The sequence below is a fragment of the Coenobita brevimanus genome, chromosome 101, assembly GCF_032717465.1.
Source record: "Coenobita brevimanus isolate Jiangsu-jjx chromosome 101, ASM3271746v2, whole genome shotgun sequence".
NCBI classification, from domain to species: Eukaryota; Metazoa; Arthropoda; class Malacostraca; order Decapoda; family Coenobitidae; genus Coenobita; species Coenobita brevimanus.
In genome coordinates, this window is record NC_137054.1 from 44525797 (window position 1) to 44550613 (window position 24817).

The 24817-nt window shown below is 42.4% G+C and overlaps 1 protein-coding gene across 1 annotated transcript in view; it reads right to left on the reverse strand.

The window, feature by feature from the left end:
* LOC145414965 (G protein-coupled receptor kinase 2-like) overlaps nt 1-24817 on the reverse strand; it is an 854061-nt gene that overhangs the window by 321823 nt on the left and 507421 nt on the right. The window contains exon 9 of the mRNA XM_080284376.1: nt 10032-10147. Within this exon, the coding sequence (XP_080140502.1) occupies nt 10032-10147 (116 nt within the window). The remainder of the gene's footprint in view (nt 1-10031; nt 10148-24817) is intronic.

Sequence of the window (24817 nt, forward strand, 5' to 3'; positions counted from 1 at the left end):
GCGTTATGAGGAACACACTGAGGTGGTTTGGCCATGTGGAGAGGATGGAGGGTGAAAGACTGACGAAGAGAGTGTATGTGAGTGAGGTGGAGGGGGGAAGAGGGAGGGGGAGGCCGAGGATGAGATGGAGGGATGGGGTGGAGAGGTATATGAGAGAGGGGGGTGTGAGTTGGGAGCGGGGCAGTGAAATGGCGGGGGACAGGGCGACTTGGAGGCGATTTGTTTGTGGCCACCCCAAACGGGATTGAGGCGTCTGGCAATAGATAGATAGATAGATCACACCAACTCTGGAGTATGCATCAGAAATCTGGAATCCTTATCTCAAAAACCACATAGATAAGATTGAAAAAGTCCTGTACACAGGGCAGCTACAAGATAGGTAACAAGCCTCAGGGATTTAAGTTACAGTACAAAGAAAGACCAGAAAAACTGAATCTACCAACACAACAGGAGAGAAGGAAGAAAGGAGACATGATTATGATATATAAATGCATCTCAGGAAAAGAGAAAATAGACATAAATGAGTATATAACCTATGGGGAAGCATCAGCAGGAGGACACCGCAAAAAACTACATAAAAAAAAAAAAGAGGCGATAAAGACGTAAGGAAAGTCAGTTTTCCAAACAGGACAATTGATCAGTGGAATGCACTACTGAATGAAACGGTGTGTGCCAAAACAATTCATAAATTTAAGGATACGTATGATAAAAATTGTTTAATATATGGGACAGTATGAGCTTGACTCATTCCTGTAATGAAACAATTCGGCAGGAACACACACACACACACACACACACACACACACACACACACACTCTCTCTCTCTCTTATCTTTTCTTCCTTCCCTCCTCCTCCTAGAGCTTCTCTCCCTCTCTTGTATTCTTTTCAATACAAATTCAACATTGCAACCATGAATTGAAGCTAGAACTAGAAAGAATTAACACTCTCACGGACGTTGTTTATACCACTGCAGTACATCAGTTTAAGGTTCGATAGGATCACAGACAGACTAGGATGAATATTTCCATGCCATGGACTGCAATGTTTTTGCGATACCAGCTTTTCCTTATAACTCCTCCCCCCCCCTCCCTCTCTCTCTCTCCTGTTCAATGTTTAACAGTGACACAGATGTTCTAAGTGTGATCTCAAGGTTTGCAGATGACATCAAACCTGGAGTAAAGGGGAATAATCCTGAAGTAGTTGAGCAACTCCAAGCAAACTTGTGTAGACTATGAGAATGGTCTGAGACATGGCAAATGCCATTTAACTAGGAGAAATGAAAGTTGATGCATACTGGCCTTGCAAATCCTGGATCAAAATGCTCACTTAAGGGAAGAACTCTGAGGATGACTGGTTTAGAAAAGGACTTAGGTGTATTATTATATACATCTTGGCTGAGGTGGAGAAGGATAGATTTTGGGATAACTTACTATGTGTGGTAAGTGGTATAGGGGATGATGAGATTGTAGTTCTGGGAGGGGACTTAAATGGTCATGTAGGTGAAGCAGCTCAGAGATATGAAGTAATATATGGGAGATATGCATATGGTACAGCAATTAGGAAGGGGAAAGGATGCCTGAGTTTGGAGAGGCAATCAACATGACTGCACAACACACATTTTAGGATGAGAGGGAGTAGGTTGATTACACATGAGTCTGGGGGAAATAGCAGCCAGATAGACTAATTCCTGATCAAGAGGGCTGATAGGAAGTTAATGAGGGATGTTAAAGTTATAGGAGCAAGAAGTGTGTGCAGCAACACAAGTTATTGATATGTGACAGAGTACTTAAAGAGCAGGTGATGAAAAAGAGGACTCATGCACCTAGGAGGAAAATATGAAAACTGAAAAACCAAGCAGTAAGGGATGCCTTCTATAGGGGGATGAGGAGAGTGGTGGCTGAACAGGGAGTTATTGACAGAAGTATTAACCCCTACACCGCGGGCATGTTTACCAATGTTTTGCGTGTCCCGCGGGGTTATTTGGGCTCCGACAGACTCTCAAAAAATATTTGCCAAAAATCAGTTATTAGTCCTAGAATATTAAAATTAAATATGCTTATGGCACATACCTTCAGCTTTCTCCTGGAATGTTTGTTGAGCCTTCGTCGGTTACCGTAGGACTTGTGGAGACCTCTGAAGTTGGGTAACGAAGTCTCCACTTTACACTTCCCGACAACCCGTAATATGATTACCACAGCCAGATATTAACACTATAAACACTACTCTATGATTTTCAAGTAGTTTGGGATCCATACTCCAAAAAAAAAAAACACTGTGAAAGCAATGAAAATTATGAGCGCATCTGACCGTCGCACTTGCGCTAGTTTGCTCTTGGTACTCTGTCATTTATTATTCATAAAACCCCTCACACTTTATATTTCTATTACTATATAACACTTATATATATCTACAGTCCATAAGTTTCCTTCGGTAGTATTAGTTTATTGTCACTGCAGGGATTCAATTTCTTTCAGTAAAATACGTAGCATTCACTTTCTCGTCCTGTATACTAGCATTGAGAGTGAATGTCACTTTCACCTTCACTCTCATAACTCATAGTATTCAGACATGCTAGAGTGAAACTTTCACTTTCATTACTCCTAGGGTATATACTCGTATTCTTATAATACTACTCATTTACATTTCTATTTACGTTCTCAATTTTATTTACGGTATTTACATTTCTATTTTATTTACACTGTGTTATGCACTGTCACTTGAAGTAACTTATAAAACTATTTTCCACTGTTCATGTATATTTACATTCATTACTTTCACTTGCTGTTTACACATTATTTACACATTATTTAAAATTCCACTTGCACTGTTTCACTCAATAGAAAGATCGTAGTCACTCTTTTATCAATTGTCAGCCTTTACCTCTTTCCACACGAGGTTTAGTAGGGGGTAACGGTCACAGGGCCCTTTGCATGGGGGTGAAAAGTCCCTGAAGCTAGCAAAGAGCGAACAGACGTACCTCCGCTTTGGAAGATGACAGTGAACTGATAAGGGTGGGCCGGGGTGGTGGCCTACCTAGGGAAATTCATGACTACCAACGTTAGCCTCTTGACACAGCTAATATATAGCAGTGAAATGATTGGCAGGAAATCTAGACAATACATTATAAATTAGGCAGTTCCAGGTGAATGTAAATATCACTTAGGCTTCTCCCTTCCCTCCTTATATGTATATTTATTACGATAATAGATTATACGGCATATTTCAAGGGGAAATAAACAGTGAAAATTAGCGAACGAGTGCACGTGAGGTGCTGTCAGGTGATAATTAGCCAATTCCAGGTGTATGGCACTCTCACTTACCTTATTTCTTTCTTGTATATATTATTTGGTATAAGAATAGGGCATAGGGCTTATTTCAATGGATGAAATCAGTGAAAAATTCCAGGGGAGATTTACTTAGCGTAGCACGGCCAGGCAGGCGAGAGGATAGGGTAATGGAGGGGGGGTAGGGAGGGGAGTCAAGAACGGGGAGAAATGGCTAAATTGTCAACAATGGATGGGAGTACAGATGAGATTAGGAGTGCTGACTAGTGTTGGACATTGGCAGTACTGATAGATGATACAAGCCCCACTTGGAAGCCCGGGTGAATTCAAAATAACACAGAATCACAAAAACGACACCCTGCGGTATGATCCCTTGCTCCCAAGCATCACGAAAGTGATGCCCCGTGGTTAAGGGGTTAATGAACAGTACAGAGCCCTCAAGGGCAACCTCTTAAGAGTTACCAATTCAATATGTGGATGGACAAGAGGCCCACCAAGAAAATGAAGTAACTTGGTGGTGGGATGAGGGTGTAGAAGTTGCAGTTAACCCCTTAACCGAAAGGTTTTCGGGAATGCGCCGTGCGTGTCATGCGAGGATAATTGCGCTCAGACTGACTTTTTAAAAATATTTGCCAAAAATCAATTATTAGTCCTGGAATATTATAATTACATAAACACACGGCAAATAACTTCAGCTTTCTCCTAGGAAGTTTGTTGTGCCTTCGTCGACTACCATAGGACTTGTGGAGACTTCTGAAGTTGGGTAACGAAGTCTCCACTTTACACTTCACGATACCCCATAATATGGTTACCACTGCCTGATGTTATCACTACAAACACTATTCTATGAATTTCAGGTAGTTTGGAATCCATATTCCAAAAAAAAAAAAAAAAAAAAAAAAAAAAAAAAAGGGTGAAAGCAATGTAAATTACAAGTGCATACGAGCTTTCCACCTGCGCTCGTTCCCCGATGGTATTCTGAGGCAAAGCTGCCATTAATTATTCATAAACACATTCACACTTTATATTCCTAGTACTTTATTACACATACTTAAATATACTGAATTTATCCATAAGTTTCTTTCAGTACTAGTAGTTTATTTTCACTCCAAGCATTCACTTTCTCATTCAGTAAACTAGCGAAGAGAGCGAAGCTTTCACTTTCACTTTCACTACTCCAAGTATTTATACTCATATTCTTATATTACTAATTATTTACATTTCTATTTACAAGGATTGTGGAAAGTATTAGGAATATATGGAGTAGATGGGAAGTTGTTGAATGCTGTGAAGAGTATATATGATGGTGCTAAGGCTGCAATGCATGTGGATGGTGAACTGAGTGAATTTTTCTCTTTGAAGGTTGGGTTGAAACAGGGATGTGTCATGTCTCCATGGTTGTTCAGTCTGTACATGGATGGGGTAATAAAAGAGGTACAAGGTAGGGCAGTGGATGTTGAAGTGGCCCTGGTGAGAGGGGATAGTGTTTGGAAACTCCCTGTACTGTTGTTTGCAGATGATACTGTGTTGTTAAGTGAAGACGAAGGGGAGCTGCAAGGCATGGTGGATGAGTTTTGGGAGTGTGTGGAAAAAACGGAATCTAAAGGTGATTGCAGGGAGTAAAGTGATCGTCTTTGAGAGAGGTGATGTCAGTGAATGTACAGTGAGGTTGGATGGTGAGGAATTGGAAAATTTGAGTACGTTTAAGTACTTGGGTAGTGTGATGAGTAAGGATGGAAGTTTGGAGGGTGAAGTGTTTGAAAGGGTACAACAAGGATGAAAGGTTGCTGGTTCCTTGAAAACAGTGATAAGAAACAGGCAAATGAGCATGAAGTGAAAAAGTTACACATGACAGTATTGTGATACCAACTCTAACGTATGGAAGTGAAGCTTGGACCTTGTTGGAAGGACACAAATCAAGAGTGAGAGCAGTGGAAATGAGTTATTTAAGAGGAGCCTGTGGAGTCATATGGTGAGACAGGCTGACAAATGAGGATATAAAGGAGTGTTGTGGTGTGGATGTGATAGGAAGCGTTAGGAGGAACACACTGAGGTGGTTTGGTCATGTGGAGAGGATGGAGGGTGAAAGACTGACGAGGAGAGTGTATGTGAGTGAGGTGGAGGAGGGGAGAGGCTGAGGATGAGATGGAGGGATGAGGTGGAGAGGTATATGAGAGAAGGGGGTGTTGGTTGGGAGCAGGGCAGTGAAATGGCGGGGGACAGGAAGACGTGGGGGCAATTTGTTTGTGGCCACCCAGTACGAGATTGAGGCGTCTGGCAATAGATAGATAGATTTATATTTCTATTTTATTTACACTAAGTTATGCACTGTCACTTGCAGTAACTTATAAAACTATTTTCCACGGTTCAGTTATATTTACATTCATTGGTTTCACTTGCTATTTACACATTATTTACATCTCCACTTGCACTGTTTTAGAGTCACCAGAAAGATCGTAGTCACTGTCCATCATTATCATTGATAAATTAGCCAGTTCACGTTCCACTGCAGTCACTTAGTCCTTTACCTCTTCCCACACAAGGTTTAGTAGGGGTAGAGGTCACAGGGCCCTTTGCAGTGAGCTAAGAGGCGGCGGAATTGGACAGGTGCGAATCCGACATGGTTTCACCTTGAAAGACGACGACAAACTAAATGATGTGGCCTATGAGGAGGGAAGGGTTGACAATGTCATTGTGGTGACAGCTACTAATTTATATGCTATTAAAGGACTGGCAGGAAATCTAGACAATATATAATAAATCATGTAGTTCCAGGTGAACGTAAATATCACTTAGGCTTCTCCCTTCCTTTATTATATATATTTTTATTACAAGAATAGGTCATACGGCATATTTCAAGGGGAAATAAACAGAGAAAATTAGTGAACGAGTGCACGTGGGGTACTGCCAGGTGATAATTAGCCCATTCCAGATGTATGGCAGTATCAATTACTTATTCTCTTTCTTTTATATATTATTTTGTATAAGAACAGGGCATAGGGCACATTTCAATGGATAAAATAAGTGGAAAAATCCGTCCAGGATTTACGTAGCGCAGCGCAGCTGGGCTGGCGGGAGGAGAGGGTAATGGAGGGGAGGTAAGGAGGGCAGTCATGGACAGGGGAAAAATGGCTAAATTGTCAACAGTGGCTGGGAGTACAGATGACATTAGCAAACCTGATTACAGCTGGACACTGGTAGTACTGATAGATGATACAAGCCACCACTTGAAAGCCCGGGCGAATTCAAAATAACACAGAATCACAAAAGTGACGCCCCGCGGTATGATCCCTTGTGCCCGAGTGTCAATAAAGTGACGCCCTGTGGTTAAGGAGTTGAGGAGAAAAGCAAAGATTTTCCAGGAATGGAAGTAGGATGGTAACAAAATGGAATATTTGGCTGTCAAGTATAGGGCTAGAAAAGAGGTATACAGGGCGGTCTGTGTCACACACTTTTACCTGACAACCTAAATTGTGTGGAAAATAAAAATATATTAAGGTGGCAAATCAGATGAAGAGGGAGAATAGGGATATCATAGGTGTGCAGTGTGTGAAGAATGACGATGGATGGGTAGTGGTGAACAGTGGGGATATTAAAGAAGAATGGAGAAAGCATTATAGCCAGTTGTTAAATGAGGAGTTTGACTGGGAGAGGAAAGGTTTGGAGCCAGCAGATCCAGTGTTTGGCCCTTGGCCTTTGACTAACGCTGCTACTGTGAGTGGGGTAATAGGCAGGATGCAGGTGGGGAAGGTAGCAGGTGTGACTGGGTTGACTGCTGAAATGTTGAAAGCCTCAGGAGATACAGGAATAAGGTTAGTCACTGATCTAATAAATACGATTATATATGAGTGTGTTGTCCCAGATTATTGGATGAAAAGTGTAACTGAAAATGTGTACATGGGGAAGGGTGATGCCCTGGAAAGAGGAAATTATAGAGGTATAAAGCTTTTAGACCAGATCATGTCAGTAATGGAGAGAGTTCTAGAAGGCATGAACAGAGAAAGAGTGAAGACTGATGAGATGCAGTTTGGGTTTATGCCAGGGAAAGGGACCATCGATGCCATATTCATTGTTCGACAGCTTCAGGAATAATATACAGGAAAGAGAAGGGAACTGTACTTGTTTTCAGTGATCTGAAGAGGGCCTTTGACAGAGTTCCTAGAGAGGTGGGGAAGTGGGGAATGAGAAAGCTTGGGATCAAGGAGTGGCTGGTTAGGGTGGTTATGGCCAAGTACGTGGGTGCTCTCACAAAGGTAAGGGTGACTAGAGATCTGAGTGATGAGTTTTCCATGAGTATTGGTGTGCACCAGGGGTCAGTATTGAGCTCAATGTTGTTTATCATGGTATTTGAAGCCCTCTCACTTAACTTCAGAGATGTTGTTGGCCGATGATTTGGTGTTGATTGCAGAGAATAAAAGGGAGGAGGAGGAAAGATTTAAGAAGTGGAGAGATGGTATGAGGCACATGGGGCACAAGGGCTTAAGAGTAAATGCAGATAAAACAACAGTGATGGTATCTAGGGCTGGTGGCTGTACTGTGAATGATGAGGGACAGTGGACACGTGCGATTTGTCACAAGTGCATGGGAAGTAATTCCACCTTCTGCAGTGGGTGCATAAGAGATGAAGTGGTATTAGATGTAGATTGAGAGATAGTGCTGATTTCATGTGTGCGGTGTGTCAGGGAAAGCAGGTGGAGATTGTCATGCATAAATGGATTCGAGTGAGTAGATGGTGCTCACCATCCACTCACTCAAAGTAGTGCTGCTTTGGGTGTCTGCCCTTTCTGCTCTTCCTTCCTTCCTCTTCTGTCTTTCTTTCCTTCATTCTTTCCTCTTCCTTCTGCCTACAGGTAACTTTACACTCCCTCTTCTGTCTTTCTTTCCTTCATTCTTTCCTCTTCCTTCTGATTGTGAGTGACTTTACACTGAGTGATAAGCCAAGTGGTGTTTCCTGTACACCAGGAAACCATAACCAAATTTGGTGCCTGGTGGTTTAGTGGGTAAATAAAGTGCTCCAACTGGGTTGTGCCAATGTAGGCTTATATCCAAGGGGTGGGTAGGTTTATTGCTCACATAATGCCACTCAGGGATGAGTGAGGCTGGTCACTCCCATCTTATATGTTAGGACCAACTTGCCTAGCCCCGGGCTCCTACGCTCCTCATAGGGCAACATAGGATTAGATGATGGATAGAAAGGACTGAACTTGCTGGTGAGTCTCTTGAGTGTGTGTGGAGGAGTTTTGTTATTTGAAAGACATGTTATGCACTGGAGGTGGGGCAGGAGCTAGCTCTGTGGCTAGAGCAAGGAGTGGTTGGAGTAAGTTGAGGGAGCTGCTGCCTCTCCTAACACTGAGTGGGCTCTTCCTCTGTGCGCAGGGATCTTTGTATGTAGTATGTGTTAGGAGTGTAATGCTGTATGGTAGTGTGACTTGGGCAGTAAAGGAAGAGGATATTTGCAGGCTGAAATGTGCAGAAATAACAATGATCAGATGGATGTGCAGTGCATCCGTAAGTGAGGGGCCTGGGGGGGGGGGGGGGCTAGGTTTACGATGGAAGAGTTGAGGGGTAGGATGGGACGAGTGTATTGGTGTTGGGATGAGCAGAGGTAGACTGAGATGGTTTGGGCATGTGGAGAGGATGGGGATGATAACTGGGTGCAGTAAGTGAAAAGCATTAATGTTAGGGGTAGGGCTGGAAGAGGCAGACCGACAAATACCTGGGATGAGGTCAATGAGTGTGACCTCAGGGATAAGGGACTGAATAGTGAAGCTGCCAAAGACTGAGCAGCATGGACAGCCACCAATAGGTGACCAAGGCTGATGCATCCAAGCATGTTGGAGCCTTCAAAAATAAACAAACGGAACGAACGAATGAAGTGACCTAAACTTTTTCAAACAGCACACTGAAGTTGAGAACTGCTAGGCTACATCCAGAGGCAGTTTCATAACAGAAATACTAAAAGACTGTTCTTTCACTCGGCAATCCCTCAGTACGGCCATCTCCGGAATATACCATGTAGTTCTGGTCACCTACACTTGGGAAAGACATATATTAACCTGAAAAAGCTCAAGCTGGAGTTACAAAACCTAATCCATCCATCAGAAAACTGAGTTAGCAAGAATGCCTTAGGGTTCTGGCCCAGTTTTTATCAAAAACTCATAGACTATGAGGTAATTCACCAAAATTTTTAAAATACTGAATGGCTTTGACAATCCTGACCACAGAAAGTTGTTTAGTCTAAACAAGTATCCAACATGCAACCATGGTTGGAAGCGTTGGAACTGGAATTGAAAAGATTTTACACAAGCACACATGAAAACCTTTTCACATACCAGGTCTGCAACACCTGGAATCCCTATGGATGTTGGTAACAGCACTACAGAAAAGCAGTATAAAAAACTAACACATGCCTGAATGAGTGTGTAATGGGTATGCATTCCTAGGCAAATATGTAAAGTCAGTCCCTCCCTCTCCCACTCTCCAGGGGTCAATGTTTTTGTTCAACATTACTGATTTTTTGTTTATTTCTACTAGAGTACTTAGGTAACAGGAAAACCTTATCTACAAAAGGATTGAAATAAAGTTATTTAGAAACTAACCCTTCTAAGCAAAGCATAAGGAGGTTTTTACTTTATACCTTACCAATCTATGGTTGGATAATTATATAAACAGTATTCTTATCACAGATCATTTGGGAGACTATAACTAGATACAGTCTAAACACAACCCAACATTTTGGTTCTTACCTTTTCCTTCCGTGCCCTGAATGGTGCTTGTCCTTCTATCATTTCATAAATTAAACATCCAAAGCTGAACCAGTCAGGTGAAAATGTGTATTTTTCATTATCTATGACTTCTGGTGCTGAAAGAAAATAAGAATCCATTAACTAAAACATGTAATCAGGGACACAGTCATTAATAAAAATTTAAACAGAGTTTAATCTAACTTACTATTTACTGACTATGAAGTTATCAAAATGTCACATAAAGTCAGAACACTGGGTTGTTGCTGGTTAACTCCGATCTGTCTGACCAAGCATATCCACTGACCACAAGTAAGCAACTGCTTCTGCAGGACCATCCTACAGGTACAGACAGTACATACACCATACAAGGAACTGGTATCCCCTTAAGGCAGATGGCACCTCGCTAGGATGAGACCAGGGCCCTTCCCCATGGTGAGGTGCAGAGAAATAAGGGGACGTTTGACTCCCAGATGGATGCCACAGCTGCTCCACCCACAGTGCACAATGCTATCACATGCAGGCTTGCACACCAACACCAAAGCACAGGATACCAAAGACAATACAGGCCTCCTGCTCATTTTGTGTGTTTTAGGATCCTGGAATCAAATCTCACAGCAGGGTTCGGTGGTAACCATTGCACAAAACAAGGATTCCTTGCTTATTGTCCATAAATGATACCGAACATGGCACGTGATAATGGAATTGTGCGCTAACCAAACTAAAGAACCTATGGGATTTATCCTAATCGATGCCAGTCATCCCAAGTGCAAGCCCAGATTTTCCTTTTATGACAATTTAGACCAACTAAACACACACATACTGTTATGTTCAGTACCAGAAACACACACAGGCATGACCAGATTAACAGAAAGTGATGAAAAGGGCACAATATGGAAGAAACATACCACCGAGAGACCTGAGGTGAGTTTGAGGTAAGGGGTTCAGAGACGATAGGGTGGGGAGTAGGTAGTTTCCACCTCCTGGGATTAAATCCTCGAGTACGGCCTTGCCTTTGATTCCCTCAAAGTCTTCAGAATCAATAGACATTGCATCATCATTGTCAGCAGAATCCAGTTCAGGCATGTGATAATGTTTTTATGCGCTATAACACCAGGAGTGTAGATTTTCATTTCACACTGATAACAAAAACGGCTATAACCATGGGATCAGTGTATCTTGTTTATCACCTGTTTAAGAAAAGTTTAAAACCCATTTTGGTAAGTACATGCATTGCATTTATGAAATCACAGGCATAAGATTGTTTCTATATGTAGCAAACCTTACTAAAACAGAAACTTTCTAGTATCTATAATGCATTTAACAGACATTTTTAGCTGCTCAAATTTATGTCCAATTTTTAGGGGGAGGGGGGAGGGGAAGAAAACATAATACCTGTACAAGGCATCTGACTGTCTTTGTTCACAAGTGGCATTCCCTCAAGGGATACATGTGCATGTGGCATCTTGGCCTGTGAAAACTACTGGGCTCTGCGACCATTTTCACATCAATTCTGAGGATATTTGCTGTATTCATTACTTGTGTTTTACTGTAAACATGCTATTTGTGAGTTCTGCTTTCTCAACAATGAAGAAAAAAAGGAAAGTACTGTATTATCTTTATGTGTAAAGTTGGAGGTAAAAGTGAGAGAGAGAGAGAGAGAGAGAGAGAGAGAGAGAGAGAGAGAGAGAGAGAGACAGAGACAGAGACAGACAGACAGAGCTATGAACATGGCATGTCTGCATACAAGTTACTCTATCAATTTCGACAGTTACTAAGTAAGTTAATTACATTTTTTACTGTTGTGAATATGAAGTAGATAACCAGATATCAGTCCTAATTTTAAATACTCATGTCTTCATTAAATGAGAGAAAGATTGTCCAGATGCTTGGTGGTGCAAAAGTGGATGTATGTGGATTAACTGAAACTAAATGGAGAGGTGAGAGTGTGAGAGAATGGGAATATGGATGGGGTATATGTGCAGGAGTAGGTGAGAATGAGAGGGCAAAAGAAGGAGTGTGTCTTGTGAGTAACAGATGGAAGGAGAATCTAAGAGACTATGGACTAGTTGGCTCAAGGATTGTGTGGGTAAGATTGAAACTTGGACTACAAATGTGGGCAAAGAAGAAAGCATATAATGAGTGGATGAGAAACAGCACCGTGGAAGAAGCTGAGAGACGGAAGAGAGAGTTATATGTAGTGAAGAGAGAGGTGAAAAGATTAGTAAGAGAGAGTAAGAAGAGAGTGGATGAGGAATTCGGAAGGATTTGAGTGTAAAGTGGAGGGAATGTACGAAAATGTTCTGGAAAGAGGTAAAGGGAGTTAAACAGGGTGCCAAAGAAGTTAGCTGGGGAGTGAAGGATAAAACTGGTAGATTACTAGTGGAGCAGGGAGAAAAAGTGAGCAGATGGAAAGAACGCTTTAAGGAACTGTTGAACATAGAGGATGAAAGTAATGCGAATATAAGTGGCTGGAGAATGACTAGGAGATGGAGGGATGTGAGAAGAAAGGAAGAAATCAGTAAGACGGAAGTTATGGAATCAAAGAAGAAAGTCAAAATAGGGAAAGCCCTGGGAACTGATGGAGTGTGTGGGGAAATGCTGAAGCCATTCGCTCATCCACACGCACGTAGTCTATCATTGCCTTTCGTTCAACAAGTTCACCATCCATCCTCCTCATTACTCTCCATGTATACCGGTGGATCATCTTAAGACGAAAGTAGGTGCTGGCTATTGCCAACCCCTTACAAGCACAGATGTCCACCAAAGCACTACCATTCCCATCTACTTCAGCTGGCACACCCCACTGACCAACCACTCCATCCACTCATACATTCCCAACTTTGCCATTCATGTCTCCAATCAACAGCACTCTCTCGCTCCTCTCAAACTTGTCCATACATGCTTCTACTCTCGCTCAAAACTCATCTTTCACTCTTGCCACTCGAACCTCTGTTGGAGCATACACACATACAATCGCCCATGCTTGTATACCTACTTTCATCCTCACCCATACAATCCTTGCACCCACTGTTCCATACTCTCTTATATTCTCCTTCCACTTCTTGCTTATCATCCGTGCTCATTAGAAAGCTGGTGAAATTCTGCATAATATTATGCAATAAAAACATAACATCTGCGAGAAAATTTCCATATTAGAGCTCCTTGATTTTTTTTTCAAAAATGGCTTTCAGTTTTTGGCTGTTTTCTCGAAAACTACAAATCGTATCAACACCAGATTTGTCTCTTTAGAAAGCTGATGAAATTCTCTATCAAAACTTCTAATAACATTTTCCTGTATGATGGAAAACACTTGAATGGTGATGTTGGGAAGTGAACGTGATGTAGCGAAATTTTATTCACGGCCGCCTAATGTTGTTTTATTCGTGTTTTCCTGTTTTTTTTGTGGTGCTTATCAGCTAGAACAAACATCGACAAATAAGATGACATTGGTTTCATGGCAGTATATTGATGTTTGGGTGGTGAAAATAAGGAGAGAATGTGTGTTATTTGCCACCGCGGGCAGCCGGGCAGGGCGGCTTCGCAAAAAAAAGTCGTAAGACAGAAAACTTACTGAAACTTATCGTGCGCGAGAGGGTTAATTACATGACACTTGTCCACAGTTGCCATTTATTACTCACTTCATAAAGTTTATTTAAATCTTCTTGCAGCTCTCCACACAAGTCTGTGTTAGTAATTCTCCTTTGTATTTCTGCATTATCAGCAAACATATTTAGATAGCTTCCATTTCCAATGTTACTATCTATGTCATTTATACACACTAAAAACAAATTTGGTGCCAGCACTGAGCCCTGTGGAACTCTGCTAGTCACTTCCCTCCACGATGAGTAACTTCCCTTTAGTACTGTTCTCTTTTCCCTTTTTCTGAGAAAATCTTGCATCCAGCAGTACAATCTGCCTCAGATTCCTCCTTGATGGTACAGTTTCCATAAAAGTCTTTGGTGCAGTATTCTGTCAAATGCTTTCTTGAAATCTAGATAGATACTGTCCACCCACCCTTCTCTTTTCTGTAATGTTTCTGCAACTCTGTTATAGTAGCTTAATAGATTAGTAACACATGATTTTCCCTTTCTGAAACCAAACTGCCCTTCTGTTATCATATTGTGTTCTTCTAGATGGTTTACCCAAACATTTCTTATCAGCTTTTCCAGTATCTTACAACACTGGTTAGTGATACTGGTTGGTAGTTGAGTGGATTCTGTCTATTCCCTTTCTTGAATAGGGAAACAATGTTTGCTTTCTTCCAAATATCATGTAGTTTACCTTCACCCAGGGATTCCTTGAATATTAAAGACACTGGTCTACTTAACTCCTCTGCACATTCATGTAGCACCCAACATGAAATTTCGTGAGGACCATTTGTTTTTCCTTTGTCTAATTTACTTAACTCCTCTGGTATTTCTTTTTCTGAACCTGTATTTGTATATCTGGTAATACAGTACCCTCGCATCCAGTACGGTATTTTTGTCAGACAGTTCTACCGTATTGGACTAAATCCACAGAGTCACTACTCGTTTTATGATGGGGTTACGTCAGGTCATACCTTGTCATATACTGATTTTATCGTAAATCGGGAGATTGAAACACATTACAAAAGGGGGGTTACGTCAACTCAACTTCCAAAAGTCACCTAACCAAGACTGAACCATAAATGACAACCCACCTTCATTCCTTCCTGTGTTGGTCCAAGTTGTCCCCCCCGAGGCTGGGGGATAGCCTGTGCTTACAGGCACTAGTGGTCAGCCTCTGAGTCAGACAGGAGCAGGTTAGGGGGAGGGGAATCCGAATCCGGCAGAGTGCTGACTGGTGAGGTTGGTGAGGCAGTCGAGCAGCTGGTGGATGGTCTGGGAGAGATGGTGGTGGGAGGTCTTGTGGCAGTTGGCTTGAAGAAGGCGGTGATGCTGGTCTGTGAGGCTTGCCTCCGACGTCGGTCAAGGAGCTCACGATACACCTGTAACACCTGACTGACCTGGTAACGGGCATGGGAACTCCTGTTGGAAATTGGGTTACGTTCTCCCATTTGCTCCATAAACTCGTCTATGCCATTAATGAACTGTGTAATTAAGGTGACTGATAGTTCACGCCGTGGCTGTACCTCCGGTTTGTGCTCTGTCTCATGTGCCCTCTGTTCTTGAATTTGGAGGAGCTCCTCATTTGACAGTTCTTCTGAGTGACTCTGTAGCAGTTCCTCAACGTCTTCCTCATAAACCTCATGGAATCCTGCCCTATGAGACAGGGACAGAATTTGCCCACAGATATCCTCAACAGATGAAGCTGGAGTGTGAGAGGAAAAGCCAGGGAAGGAGTGCACACACTCAGGCCAAACTTTTTTCCAAGCCGAGTTGAATGTCTGTGGCGCCACCTCCTTCCAAGCCAGCACAATGTTGTCGATGGTTGCCTTGATGTTGTATCCTTTCCAAAAACCCCTCACCATCACCTCGGCGTCTGTATCCATGGCCCACATCAATTGATCCATGGTGAAGCAGAGGTAACATGCCTTAATGGCAACAATCACACCCTGATCCATTGGTTGTAGGACAGAGGTGGTGTTTGGCGGTAAAAACATCACTTCAATGTTGTCCGCCCATTCCTGCATGACTGAAAGGTGGCTGGGGGCATTGTCCACCAAGAGAAAGGACCGATTGGCCACACTGCAATGGGAGGCATACTCCTTCAGCATCCCCGACAGATAGCCCGAGACGTAGTTCTGGCAGAGGCTGATGGTAAGCCAGGCTTTTGGGTTGGCTTTCCAAATAACCCCCAGCTTTTCCTTAACAAACCCAGCCAAGGCCCTTGGGTTCTCCCAGTGATACACCATCAAAGGCTTCAGCTTTAGGTCTCCCTCAGCGTTAGCCCCAAACAGGAGTGTAACTCTATCCTTTGATGCCTTGAAACCTGTCGCCTTCTTCTCCTCTTGAAAGATGTAGGTTTTCTTTGACATCCTTTTCCAAAATAGCCTGGTTTTGTCAAAGTTAATCACCTGTTTGGGGCTATAGCCCCCTCTGGTGATTCGCTGTTGCGGTAGGGCAGGGAAACTGGCGGCGGCCTCAACGTCTGCACTCGCTGCCTTGCCGTGCAGGGTCAGTCCCTTAAGGCCAGCCTGGTTCTTCAGGAGGACAAACCACCCGGGACTGGCCTTAAAATAATCCTTTGGCTTCTCCACAGCCTTCTCCCTCGCCGTTTCCCACAGTGAAAGGGTCTTGGTGGCAATGATGGACATTGAGAGCGGCGCCTTTCGTCGGGTCTTGTCATCCACCCACAGCTGCAGGGGGCGCTCCATCTCCTCCATACAGGGATCCCTGACCTTGGTGATCCTCTTGGCCCCCATTGGCTTGAGGGAATTGGCAATCTTGGTGGGGCCTTGGCCATTCCTGTTCCCCCTAACAATGTCCAACTTAACATCTAGGGAGAGTGAACGCCTCGCCCTCTTAGACAGGCCATCATTGCCCTCACTCGCCCGACACTTCTTACCACCTCCCATAGCACTGTCGCACCCACCTGCACCACCCGTAACACTGTGGCACTCGCCTGCACCACCCGTAACACCAACCTTTGCACTGGGGCCCATACCTGCACCAACCTTAGCACTGGGGCCTATACCTGCACCAACCTTAGCACTGGGGCCTATACCTGCACCAACCTTAGTACTGGGGCCCATACCTGCACCAACCTTAGCACTGGGGCCTACACTGGCACTGACCTTACCACTGAGCACACAAATCCACAGTACTGTACAGTAGTTCACCAAAAGAAACACTATCACACCAGTACAGGCAGAGTTACTCACATACAGTAAATTGTTGCAACAACACAATACAGTACAGTAAACACACTTGTGTAAAGTTGGCCTGGTGCTACATGATGTCTACTGTAGTACGATGTTTGGCTGAGAGGTGACGATAACAGGGAGGCACACATAAACAAGTTGAAAAGACAGGGCTTTGATGGGATGGCAGGACCTGAACCATAACAATACGCTGCACGCCAGGGCCGCTATCTTGCCTGAGACAAGCAACGGTCACCTTGCGTGTGCCTGGCGCTTTCCGATGGCAAAATCGTTATAGCGGGAAATTTATCGTAAATCGGAGTTTGGGGTGGAACTTTTCTATTATCGTTGTAGCGAATTATCATACACCAAGTCAACATAAAACGAGTAGTGACTGTACTGGACAAACAACAGACCTTATGGGAAAAATGAATAATGTTAGACAAGCCTTGAAAAAGTCCCACCAAAGTTTAACTTAACATTTTGATACAACTAAGATTTTTATAACCTTTAACCACTCTGTGGCTGCCGGTGTCGAATGACATTTAGCCGATAAATAGCTGCAGGCATCGTCTGAGCGCGGCCAATAAAAAAAATGGGAAAAGTTTTTGGGAAGTGAACAAATGTTCTGAACATTTTCAGACTGACCTACACTACACCTCCATACACCCCATCAAGCAGTTTAGAGCCTGTCGCTGTGATGAGTGGATTTTCAATATTTTTGCTTGTGGCCATGCCTAAACAAACACAACTACACCCATTATCTCGACCCAGACAGAAAATATCATCTTTGTCCTCCCTTGCGAAACACACACAGCCACCCTGTTTATGATTATAAATTAATACAAGCAGACACAAAAAAGACATGATAATATGGGAAAAATACATTTTTGTCTTGGTATCTTTACCTAACTGCTCAGGTTTGTTGTCCTGGTTTGGATTAATCAACACAGTGCAATTTGGAGAAAACAGTGAAAACTTTTGGTAAGTGAACAAACATCTGGGACATGAAACTGACCTTCACTTCACGCTCTCACACCTCATTTGTAAGTTCACCACCTGCTGCCGTGATGAGTGGATGTACAATTTTGTTGCTCGTGGCCATGCCTAAACACATAGTTATACCTATTACCTTGACCCACACAGAAAATATTTTTCTCCTCCCTTGTGAAACACACACAAACACCCTGTTTACAATAGTAAACACAGGCATAAACAAAAAAGACAAAAATTAAAAAAAAAAAAAATTTTGTTTGGTATCTTTACCCATTTGCTCAGGTTTGTTGTACTGTTTTGAATCATGTTACATATTCTTTGCCTATTACAAGCATAACAGGAAAGACTTCCATGTTCACGTGATGCTTTAGTGGGTGGAAAGGCCTCCCTTCCCTTCCTGCTAATCAGCTCGTGTGAGGTGCGAATGGCAGGCTGTCTCGCATTTTAACCCTCACTGTCCAGCCTGTACACTCAAGGAATGACGTTTATCTCATTTAGGTCTGAAAACAGAAACTCTCGCCTTCCTTTTCCAACAAACTCCACCACCCAGACTACAAAAGTAAGTCAATACTACCATAAACACAATAAGCACCGAAAAATGCAAAATTAATTCATTTAATAACATTTTAAATTCAAACCGTCCACATTATGTACCGAAAAACTTCAAAATACGCATATCTAATTATTTCACACCTTCTCAGCACCACTAGCAATGTTTTTTTTTGGTTTAAAAGAGTTCAATGTTGCGTCACTGCAATGCCTACGTGCGACTATCAGCGGCCTAAATTTACAAAGCTTTCGTGTTCAATTGCACGCCACAGGATGGGTCTAGGAAGCTGTAATTTGAACTGCCCGGTGTATCGGAACTTCCTCGTCAATATGGCAAAGAAAAAAATCAATTTTTGAAACTTCAGAAAATGGCCACGGTGTCAGCCAGGGACGCACATAAAATTCCGGACTTATGGCCACGGAAAAGTTAACCCCTTCTTTACCGAATTTCCGAAATGTGTACCCCCCTACTCAAAATGAAATGTCAGCAGCGGAACCGAATATGATCGTGAGTACTATGGTACTCACGATCATTATAGGGGCCTATTGGGCTTCCTCTTCCTCGGTCTGGGTGCTTTCTGATCCCATGTGTGATGACATATGGCAATTTTGTCACTGATGCCGCACTCCCCTGCCATGCCCCTGCCATGGGGCATAGTTTTATGAAAATGACTCAGATATGTTGTGTAGGTCATTGTACCCTATATATTTTGAATTTGGTATATATAATGGCCTATAACACATGATATAATATAGCCAGATAATGCTTCTTGGTAAGAGGACTGTCACTAGCTTAGCAACAGTGGTGGTACCACAGGAAAGTGTGTGAGAGCACACCGTAGTGTTTTTCAAGCAGCCGAACATGTCAGTGCTTTTGGATTTACTTCTGTGCCATGGTGTCCTACGGCAATGAATCTGACTTGGATAGTGACTTAGACGTGTCTGACGATAACGAAACACAATCTGACATAACTGTGAGTGACTCTGATGAGGAGTACATGCCCGAGAATGACGGTAAAGTGAGCGATAATAGTGGGGAAAGTGATACTGATTCTGGTATCAGTTTGGCCTTGACGCACATCACCCCACCCCCACCTACTTTTGACCTGCCTGCCTCCTACCTCATTCTTCATGGATCTTCTTCATACTTACAAGGTAAATAATACAATCATTATTCTCCTCCCTATTCATTGATTTATATCTCTATCTACTATATTTATCTGTATATTGCATGTTTACTAAATCAGTTGGTTAGACATGTAATATTGTCATGTACATTATTTTAACGTATCATAAACAAATCTCGTGGTCAATACCTACTTACCAATACAAAAATAAATAATATAAAGCAAAGAGAAACGATGTAATGATAAAATAAATACTACCCCACGAAAGAGCCACGCCTGGGTGAAATTCGGTTTGGCAGGGGGGTAGCTGAGCGGGGGAGGGGGGGGGGGGATGCGGTAACGAAGGGGTTAAGGTGAATGGTGATGGGCTTGGAGGGGGAAAGGGGAGGGGTTTCTGAGGCTGTAGGAGGTCCTACTGACCCTCCTAAGAAGGGTCTTCAGGATCCTGAGGAGGCCTCTCTTCCTCAACCTTCCTCATAAATCCCTCATAGTCACACACTGACACATCATCGTCTTGCCATCAGGGGGAAGTGCAATACCACAATTTGACTGGCACACGTCATGAGTCATGGAGAAGGAGTACCGGACTAGTGTGGCAGTACTAGGGAAACGTTCCTCGGTGTTGGCCACCTTCCCACATGTGTGCGGGTAGTAGTACTGGACACAGCACGTCAGTACTAGAGAAGAACTCCTCAGATTTGGCCCACTTTGCGTGGCTGATCCGTACTACCAAACAAATCCATACTACAGTAATAAATTATTTAATTTTTTTACGATTATACTGGACACGAAGGTACTTTACGTGTGGGCACACGTGTCCCATATCATTTCTCTCAAAATTATTTTCTTCTGTAAAAACTGATTGGAAATTTTTATTTCGTGTTTCACAAATATCCTTCTCCTGTGTATAGATGATCCCCTCGTCTGTAATGGATTGTACTGTATTTTATCTTTTACTTTGGTTTTGCTTCAGATGTAGCTGTAAAACGTCTCCGGCTGATCACTACTTTCATTTATGATGTTTTCCTCAAACTGTCATTGGGTTTCTCTCCTTATTCTTGTATAACTGTTTCTTGCTTGTTTATAGTTATTATATGCCCTCTCACCATTCTGTCTTCTCTATCTATTCCACAACAAGTCTCTTTTTCCTTTTGATTTTTTACATTCTTTATTAAACCATTTCTATATTTTCATTTGTGCTGTGGGATACAACACCGGACTCCTGTTTCATAAAGTCCACAGAATATTCTACATATATCATTTAAATCTTGTCCTCTAAGCTCTTTTTCCCAATCTACAGTAAAAGTCCAATTCTTCGGCATCCAATTCCCTGGCAAATCTGACATTTCGGCGGTTTTGAGAAATAGTCCCATTTACGAAAATCTCTGATCGTTCGGCAGATTTTCCGATTTTTTTCGTCCCCTCTACTGCTGGAGACTTCTTCCAGCAGTAGCAGACTCCAATCAACCCCTTCTATTGTACATATGTAAATAAGGAACCTACTATAAGTTTAGGTAAGTGCATATGAACTTGTAGGCCTACTGTATCATTCCATTTATATACAGTATGTTCACTAATATCTTTATTTTTCATATTCATGTATAGTACTGTATTCATTACAGTATTGTACAGTATCAAACAGTATACAGTACTCTCTCCAAACACATTTGTAATAATATGAGTAGTGATGATAGTGTTCACCGAAACATATACGGTACTGAGTGGGTAGGGTTTTTGATAATTCGGCAATTTTGATATTTCGGCACTTGCCTGGTCCCATAGATGCCGAAAAATAGGACTTCTACTGTATTTCTAAGAAGTACTTCTTTAGGTCATGGTAGTTGCCTTTTTTGTAGTTTAGGCTCTTTCAAGGAAGAAAGGTTGCTGGTTCCTTGAAAGCAGTGATAAGAAACAGGGATGTGAGCATGGAAGTGAAAAAGTTACTACATGACAGTACAGTAAGATCTCACTATACGGACTAACTTGGGCCCAAACCATTCCAAAAAATGCGAAATTCCAAAAAATGCGAAATTCCAATAAAAGCGACATCCAGACTTCCCCCTGCTATTCTGGACTTTTTCCGATATATCAGACATTAGTCAGGCTCGCATGAACGGTTTTTAAACTGTTTTGACTACCACTGCGGTACTGTACTGTGTTATAACTTCACTACAATAATCAAATGGTATAATAGGTATAATAATTCTGTACTGTACACTGATTAACATGATTTTTATTTACCTTATTGTGGTGAACATAGCTGAAGTGGTCAGGCAGTCCGGACTGTTTCTGGCTTTATCGGACTTATTCCAATATATAGGAATTTAGTCCAGTAGCTCCTCGAGTCCGATAAAAGCGAATTCCAGACTATTGAAGTCCATTACATCAAGGTTTTACTGCATTGTGATACCAACTGTAACGTATGGAAGTGAAGCTTGGACATTGTTGGAAGGACACAAGTCAAGAGTGACAGCAGTGGAAATGAGTTATTCAAGAGGAGCCTGTGGAGTCACACGGAGAGACAGGCTGACAAATGAGGATATAAAGCAGCATTGTGGTGTGGATGTGGATGTGGATGTGATAGGAAGCATTAGGAGGAACACACTGAGGTGGTTTGGCCATGTGGAGAGGATGGAGGGTGAGAGACTGACAAGAAGAGTGTATGTGAGTGAGGTGGAGGGGGGGGAGAGGGAGGGGGAGGTCGAGGATGAGATGGAGGGATGGAATGGAGAGGTATATGAGGGAGGGGGGGTGTGAGTTGGGAGCAGGGCAGTGAAATGGCAGGGGACAGGGCGACGTGGAGGCAATTTGTTTGTGGCCACCCTGACCGGGATTAAGGCGTCTGGCAATAGATAGATAGATAGACTTTCCCTTCAGATGTATTAATCTCTACTGCAATCAGTTCTACTTGTGAGGGTACATCTAGTTCTATTTCTTTGACTTGTAGATTTTTCTTTGTTAATATTATAATTCCTCCTTTTTTTCAAGCTCCTATCTCTTGTCCATATATGAGGCCCCTAATAACATAGTGTACCGAACCACATGCTGAAAACAAAAAAAAACACAGTTAAAGTTGCATAACTTTCAAAATGCCATAACTTTGGAAGTAGTGAATATATTTTAGATTTTTTTTTTTTTTTTTTTATTAGCTTGAAGTTCATACTTTCATGTCATGCTAATCTTGGTCGAAGAAACATTAGTAGCATTCTGAAAGATACAACAATAGCTGCATCCTTCTCCAGTGTGATTATTGAGAGACAAAACGTACTCTCAGTGAGAATTTTTAATAATCAAACCAACCAAAGATATCAATGGGAAATGTTTACAAAAGCAAAAGCAAAAGCCCAGTGTTCCTGGGCATCTTACTAATGTTTTGTACCCACTTCTCTGGCCTCCTCGCTCTTTTTCTGTTATGAGAAGGACCAGCAGCTTTTTGCTCACTACTAGAGTTACTCATGTTCTCGAGACAGTGAGAAAAAAACACTAAAACAGCTCTGAAAATAGCCAGTTAATCCAGGCAGTGTTCTAGGCCGGCTGGTTAACAAAAAACTGTGTCACGTTGCAACAGATTCCCAGATCACAGTGTCCAACGTCTTGCTAAGCTCTTTGCCTTTCCCATTTTCTGTACATTATGGCTAACTTACCCGAAAAATCATGCAATTTTATGCTAAAATATTCCATTATGTTAGAATAATGGCAAAATAATTAATAATGCTATAAAAAAAAAAAATTATAACTCTGAGCATTAAGAAATGCTAGTATCTGATAACACCAGACAACATGTTACTTGGAGGCACTTGGTACATTCTGTGACCAGCATGAAGGCTTGTCGATGCACTGAGGTGAAGCGGGCAGTGAGACCATGTTACAGAAGGGGAATTTGGACCCTAATGCCAGTTGCTTTCTGTACCTCGTGGTTGCTTTCCAGATCAAAGAGGGTTTGGGATATACATTGTGGTATACTTAACTCGGTTTTGCTCGCAGTGGCGCTCGGTACACTATGTTATTAGGGACCTCATATTGTATTCCTCTAAATTTATGGTATCTTTTGATATCCTTGATGTTAATTTTCTTTCAGTTAGGGAAATAATATGTGGTTCCTTTTCTTTGATATAACATTTCATCTCTAATAATTTAGAGACCATTCCATTTATATTTGAGTACATCAACTTAATCATCTTGTTTACATACTTGCCATAACTTGGGTCTACTACCTTCCTCCTTTTTATCCCTTTCTGGTTATGTACCTCTTTCGTACTTGCAATCCAATTACTATGGGTTTCGGAGGCCGTGTCCCACTGTTTTTTGGGAATAACTTATCAACAAACAGTTGGATTAGTATGAATCTCTGGCAGAGCTTGTTGCACACCATGCCCTAATTTTCGGTGATATAGTGCATTACCGAATGTGGAGAAATAAGGCAGTTGTCCACGACAAGTGATGCTAAAGTCCCACCTTCATGACAAGGAAACGGACAAGGGTTCTGTGATGTTGGTCAGTAGGCTCCACCCACCCCTCCAGCTCTCTCCCGTTCCCACCCTCACCCCCCCATTCTCTCTCTCTCTCTCTGTCTCTCTCCATCTCTCTAAATTCGACACTACGGTCAACAGCACTTGCCTTATACATATATTAATAAGGCATGTATTATGCATTGTTATATTTGTAAATCAATATTTAACCCTTTTACTGCGGGCATTGTTTTGACCTGACTGCCCCCCCCCCCCGGGGGTTCCAGCTAAAATGTAAACAAACCTTTAAACCTTTTTAACTCTGCACAGAATAAAGCTAGAGCAAAAAATAAGGTACCATTAAAAAGTACTAACCTTCAGCTTTGCAGTGATGTAGGTTTCATGACTTTGTGGACTTTCACTGGATGGGCAGTGCCGTTAGAAGTGAGCGATCTAAAATCACAATTTTTCGCCCCACACACCAGTACCAGTGCCAACTACACTCTGATAATAATACTATAAACATATATGAACACTGCACATACGATAAACACCCACTCCGTGTTCACTGAGGTAAGCAAAAGGCACTGTAATTGCCCGCACTTCACTGCCACGTCAACGCCATTGTCACGCACAAAGCTGGACAGAGACTGATGTGTGTTTGGGCAGGGGTGGAGGGGCCCCCCGGGAGGTGGAAGGAGGGAGGTGGGGGTCGGCTGGAGTGAAAGAACTTAATAGCTACTCTCCCGTGAAACAATTGGTGCACGGAAAAAACGCACGGTATTCAAAATATTCACGAACATTCCAGAATGACACCCGCGGTTTGGTCCAGTTTTTTCAATGTCATCTGCAATGACACCCATGGTTAAGGGGTTAAGAGTG